The 6,571-nt window shown below is 46.6% G+C and overlaps 1 protein-coding gene across 1 annotated transcript; it reads left to right on the top strand.

The window, feature by feature from the left end:
* Positions 1–84: 84 nt before the first annotated feature.
* On the top strand, positions 85–6,551 carry LOC116863691 (tenascin-N-like; the record flags this gene model as incomplete). Its single annotated transcript, XM_032851070.1, has 4 exons — positions 85–151; positions 3,302–3,565; positions 5,475–5,738; positions 6,412–6,551. Coding segments are annotated over exons 1-4 (735 nt in total), but the record flags the coding sequence as incomplete, so codon positions are not given.
* Positions 6,552–6,571: the final 20 nt, after the last annotated feature.

Here is a 6,571-nt window from a genome sequence, read left to right as displayed (position 1 = left end):
GCCGATGGCGACACCCAGGAGGTGTCCGTGGGGAAGGAGCAGAGCAGCACCGTCCTGACGGGCCTGAGGCCGGGTGTGGAGTACATGGTCCATGTGTGGGCCCAGAAGGGGGACCGGGAGAGCAAAAAGGCTGACACCAAGGCCCCCACAGGTAAGGGAGCTCACATCATCACTGTGTCACTGCTGAACTCATCGTCTGTGTCAGTTGGTTTTCCTTCTGTGACTTTGGCAGAACATGAGGTTCTGGTGTCTTTGCAGAGTCCACATGTGCCCCTTACTTCGATTTCATGGCTTCTCTTAGAATGCTGAGCTCATGGGGTGCCTGGGTGGCTCAATGGGTTAAACCTCTGCCTTCAGCTCAGGTCATGATCTCAGGGTCCTAGGTTTGAGCCCGGCATTGGGTGCTCTGCTCAGCAGGGAGCCTGGTTCCCCCCCTCTCTCTGCCTGCCTCTCTGCCTACTTGTGATCTCTCTCTCTCTGTTAAATAAATAAAGTCTTAAAAAAAAGAATTTATAGCTCATCTTGTCTTCAAACTTTGGTCTTTAAAGACTGATATGATTACTCAGCGTTCTTTGTTCTCTGCTTGCGCATCTTCTGTGCTCTGAACACAGTGAATGCTTCCCTGATAAGAGATAAATATGACGGAAAGCCCAAGTGCCCGCGCTGTGGAGGGAGCCTGACTGTGAGCCTGAACCTGCTTTGTTTTCTCTCCTTACTGTTGAAACACTTTCTGTGGAGCTTGTTCTCCGTTTCTGCCTTTGGATGAATGTTTTAGGCAAAAATAATAACCATGTTTTATTAGCTAAAAATAAGCAAATACCCGATCACTTTTAGTTCCCATCATGTATCATTTTAGTAATCATCCATACTTCAATTATTTATTTTTTTAATTTTAATTTTTAAAAAATTTTATTTATTTATTTGACAGAGAGAGACACAGCGAGAGAGGGAACACAGCAGAGGGAGTGGGAGAGGGAGAAACAGGCCTCCTGCCAAGCAGGGAGCCCAACGCGGGGCTTGACCCCAGGACCCTGGGATTGTGACCTGAGCCGAAGGCAGACGCTTAATGACTGAGCCACCCAGACGCCCCCCCATACTTCATTTAAAGTTAAAGATTCTTCCCACCATCTGCTTGGGCCATTGGCAAGCTAGCGGCCTGCCCTGGGAAGGGGGTGCGCTCAGCTTCTCTTGTATTTCCCTTCTGCTACTTCAGGCCCCCCCTTCCAACACACTAACTGTGATTTCTGACCCGTGTGTTTGGCACATCTTGGAGAGAGATCAGGGCTCAGGAGGAGGGGAGGTAAGGTGTCTTACTTGAGTAAGATGGTCACGGCTGCCCCGGGCCTGTCATGGGTCCTGATGAGTGTTAAAGCTAACGTTTTCCCTCATGGAGCACTTCTGCATGTTCTTTAGCTGCCCTCCTCCACTCCAGTGTTTGGTCCGAGTGATCCTGTTGGCAGATGTGTCTCTCCTGCCAGTTACCTGCTCCCTTTCTTCCACCTGCATGCATGGGGGTGCACTCCAGTGCCTTTCTGGGGGTGTTCACCTTCTCTATCTGCCTGAGCCTCTTGAACAGCTTCTAAAACCATCCGCGATGGGCCCTTCTTTCCTTGGCTCATGTTGGGTCCACAGGGAACATGCATCACCCTTTTCCCATTCACCCGGATGTACCACCCTTTTGCAACAGCTTTCCATCACTCTGCGCCAGAGCAAACAGCCATTCTCTCTCCTCTTAGATATTTTAGGCCCATATCAGACACCAGTCCATGGTGTTCCCCAAGCTGTGGGCAGACTTTCTCAACCTGGATGCTACTAAAATTTTTGGCTGGATAATTCTTTGTTGCTGGGGTCCGTCTTGTCCACTGGAAGCTGCCTCTACCTATTAGACACCAGGAGCCTCCCCATCCCAAACTGAACTGTGACCAAGTCAGTCTCAAGACCTTACAGTCGTTCCTGGTTGAGAATACTTGTCCAGGACATGCATCACCAGCTCTGTAAGGGATCCCATTGCAAATGGTTATTCAAGGTTTGGGTCTCACCCATGAAGCTCACAGTGTAATTCCACCCAAAGAAATCCACTCTTGAAGTCCCATCTCTTCGGCCTCTCCAACCTCTCTCTTTTTTTTTTTTTTACGGTTTTAATTATTTATTGGCTGGGGTGGGGGTAGTGAGCACAAGCAGGGGGAGCAGCAGGCAGAGGGAGAAGCAGGGTCCCTGGTAAGCAAGGAGTCCAGTGCGGGACTCCATCCCAGGACCTTAGGATCATGATCATGTGTCAAAGGGAGATGCTAAACCAATTGAGCCACCCAGGCATCCCTCCAACTTCTTTTATAGTCTGGAGATGGTTGGTCAGCCAAGGGCCACAAGACCGTTGGTCTTGCCTTGGCTGTGGGCTGTCAGGTTGGAATGTAGATTCTGCTTTTCTTGGGGTCACATCCCAAGCCAGGGTAAGAGAGACCTGCTTGATCATACCACTGCACATCTGTGACAGGACCTAGAAGCAAGGACTTTAGGGAAGTGACTTTTGCAATGAATTATTTGGAACAAAAACATGCTGTTACTTTCTTGGTGACTCCATTTTTGAATACCTTCTTGTGTGCATGGTGTGGGGGAGCATAATCTTCTTCATTCATAAACTATCAACAAGATGAGATCATTAATAATAGCTAATGGTCATTGGGCATCTAATCTGCACCAAGAACTGTCATAAAGGGCAAATTATTATTACCTCATTTAATACAGCAATTCTCTAGGATATACACTAATGTTATCTTGCTCTGTCTTTTTTTTTCTATAGACACTAATATTCAATATTTTCAGCCCCCTTTTACATGATACTTTTTGTCTTGGTTTTCAAAGCCACCCAGCAAGATATGTACAATAGTACAATTGTATTTTATAAATGTAGAGAAGTGAGGTGACTTACCCAGGGTCATGAAACAAATTAGTAATTTATGAAATTAGGTGTACATATGGAACATTAGCGCTCAAAGGAACTTTAAAGTCTATCCAACCTCAACCCCAGATTTATAGATGATAAGGCTGAGGCCCAGCCAGAGGCAGCTGGGATGTGCACAGTCATAGATTTTCTGACTCTGGACCTGGTGCTCATTCTACTGTCTTGTGCTGCCTCCTTGAGGATCCAAAAATCCAACCATGGAGAGAAGGTCAATGTCCGTGAAACAACTGAAAACTAACATAGGAAATGGGAAAAACACAAGAACAGGAAACTACCTCCCTGCAAGGAACATGGTCTCACTCTTTGGTGTTTGTTAATAGTTCAATTTAACTTTCCTTTCAGACATTGACAGCCCAAAAAACCTGGTGACTGACCGGGTGACAGAGAACACAGCCACCATTTCCTGGGACCCGGTGCAGGCTGTCATCGACAAGTATATGGTGCGCTACACCTCGGCTGATGGAGACACCAGGGAGGTGTCTGTGGGGAAGGAGCAGAGCGGCACCATCCTGACGGGCCTGAGGCCGGGTGTGGAGTACATGGTCCAGGTGTGGGCTCAGAAGGGGACTCAGGAGAGCAAGAGGGCTGACACCAAGGCCCCAACAGGTAATGGAGCATTGTTCTTTGAGAATGTAAAGCCTAAGCCTATGGCTGGTCAAGTTTTGTGTTCTTGCTTTGACACCAACAGACTAGATGGTTTATGAAAGGGCAGGATGGTGTCCCTTCATAAGATACAGCAGACACCATCCTTCTTCTTCCCTTTACACATCATCTCAAACTCAGGAGCTTACCCGTGGCCTCATACTTTGGTATTAGAAAGAAAGATAAATGGTGATTGGGCCTATCTACTCACCATTCCTCTGATTTGTGTTGAATCATTGAAATGTTTCTACTTGAAAGGGAAAAGGTAGGAAGAAACCATATATGTTAAGATCTGTGAGTCTAGTACTTTAGGGAAATGGTTTTTGCTCTGATCTCTTTGGGATAAGGTAGGGTTATTGTTTCTTAGCAGGTAAATCCTCTCTGGAGGATGGTGTGCTCTGTTCTGGGGATCCTGAGGTTGCACTTACATAGTGTGTTCGTTTATAATTTGTAAAGCTCTTTCATCTCACTTTGCTCATTTTTAAAGAAGGTTTTATTTATTTATCTTAGAGAGAGAGGTGGCAAGGGGAGGAGCAGAGGGATAGGGAGAGAATCTCAAGTAGACTCCACACTCAGCATGGAGCCTGATGCGGGGCTCCATCTCGTGATCCTGCAGTCAGGACCTGAGCTAAAATAGGGAGCTGGACACTTAGTTGACTGAGCCACTCAGATACACCTTCTCATTTTTTTTTTAGAGAGTACATTTATTGAGATATAATTTATTTTCCATAAAATGTCATCTTCTAAAGCATAGAATTCAGTGGTTTTTGGTATATTCACAGTTACATGGCTATTACTAGTATCTAATTCAGAAAATTTTCATTACTCTGGAAAGAAATTCCTTGTCCATTAGCAGTCCCACCCCAACTGCCCCCAGCCTAGGAAACTACTACATTCTGTCTATAGAGTTCCTCATTCTGGACATTTCATATAAATGGATCCATACAACCTGTGACTTTTTACGACTGGCTTTATTCACTACATGTAATATTTTCAAGGTTCATCCATGTTGTAGCATGTCACCACTTTATTTTTTTTTGCCAAATAAAATTCAACTGTATGGCAGTAACATGTTGTGTTTATCTGTTTGTCACTGATGAGCATTTGGATTGTTCCTGCTTTTTGGCTGTGGTGAATAAGGATACTATGAGCATTTGCATACAGATTTTTGTGAGGACGTGTTTCAGTTGTAGGAGTGGAATTTCTGGGTCACATGGTGACTCTATATTTAACCTTTTGAGGAATGGCTAAAATGTTTCCAGGATGCTGGTGCTATTTTACATACCCACCAGCAACGAAGGACGGTTGTCTTCCTCATTTGCTTGGTCCTCTGAGGCTTTTGGTGAGATGGGTAGCTCAGAGATCAATATCCCTATGTTACAGTTCAGAAACCTCCAATACAGAGAAATGAATAATTTTTGAAATTAGCTGATAACTCATGAGTCAGATTTATGGAATATTCATGGAATATTATGGTAACTTAATACCTAGATAGTAAGACCCATATTTTACAAAGGAGGAGTTGAGGTTCAGAGCTAGCTGTCCAGGGCCATAGCTGGTGGATGACAGGGCTGGGCTTAGATCCCTGGTCTGTTGGCTCTGCTCTGGGCTTTTCCTGTCCCTGTGTTCTGCTCTCTGGGCTGGAAGAGAACCTCGCTCTTCTGACTTTGGATCTAGTGCTCATTCTCTTATTATGTGCTGCCTCCTTGAGAATCCAAGAGTCTAACTACGGAGAGAAGGTCTACCTCCATGAAACAACTGAAAACTGACATAGGAGATGGGAAAAACATAAGAACAGGAAACTACCTCCCTGCAAGGAACATGGTCTTACTCTTTGGTGCTTGTTGATAGTTCACTTTAACTTTCCTTTCAGACATTGACAGCCCAACAAACCTGGTGACTGAACGGGTGACAGAGGACACAGCCACTATCTCCTGGGACCCAGTGCAAGCCATCATTGACAAGTATATGGTGCGCTACATCTCGGCTGATGGTGACACCCGGGAGGTGTCCGTGGGGAAGGAGCAGAGCAGCACCGTCCTGACGGGCCTGAGGCCGGGTGCGGAGTACACGGTCCAGGTGTGGGCCCAGAAGGGGGACCGGGAGAGCAAGAAGGCCAACACCAAGGCCCCAACAGGTAACAAGAGAAAGGTGGTCAATCGCAGTTGAATTTTGAGCTTGTGAATGTGAGTGTGCGTGGTACCAAAGATGTGCTCTGAGATGAGAGACTTTGCAAAGAGAGTCCTAAAGATCAAAAAGGACAGTGAGCTCTCGTGGTGATCTCAGTGCGCCGAGGGCTGGTAGCCATCATTCTGCCTGGTAGAGATGATCTGCTCACGAAGCCACTGTACCCACTGGAAGGGAGAGGCGAAGTTGCATGGTGGCCCTGTGCTCAGCAGACTCAGCGGAGATTTTGCAGGCCTTGACCACTGCAGGGCATGTGATAATGTTTTTAGAGTGACTGGCTCTGAAGTAGCCCTTGAGAAAACGATACGTTGGGTTCCCTGAACATCAGGGCAGACGTTTAATCGTGGTTTTGATGCACCATCATGTTGCTAAGAAGATGTCATTCCTTCCACATTTTGGGGAGCGGAAAGCCAAGAAAATATGTGAAGTTTGCAATGCATAGTCTTCTGAAATTGGGAGCCAGGGGTTACTCTCTCCCTTGACTCCCAGCCGACTCCGGATGGGGATACCGTTCCCTTGTGGGAAGAGAGTCCTAGAAGATGAAAATGGCAGTGATGGGTTGTGGGTATCTCTTCCATGGCTTCCAAGCTTAGGCTTTTCCAAATATTTTTTTTATATTTAAGAAATTGACCCTCCCCAAAACCTGGTAACCGACCGGGTGACAGAGGACACGGCCACCATCTCCTGGGACCCAGTGCGAGCCGTCATCGACAAGTATATGGTGCGCTACACCTCGGCCGATGGCGACACCCAGGAGGTGTCCGTGGGGAAGGAGCAGAGCAG

This window comes from Lontra canadensis, unplaced genomic scaffold (assembly GCF_010015895.1).
Source record: "Lontra canadensis isolate GAN:19392208 unplaced genomic scaffold, GSC_riverotter_1.0 scaffold2296, whole genome shotgun sequence".
NCBI classification, from domain to species: Eukaryota; Metazoa; Chordata; class Mammalia; order Carnivora; family Mustelidae; genus Lontra; species Lontra canadensis.
The sequence above is the reverse complement of the archived record's forward strand: the minus strand, read 5'-3'. Positions and strand labels throughout refer to the sequence as shown.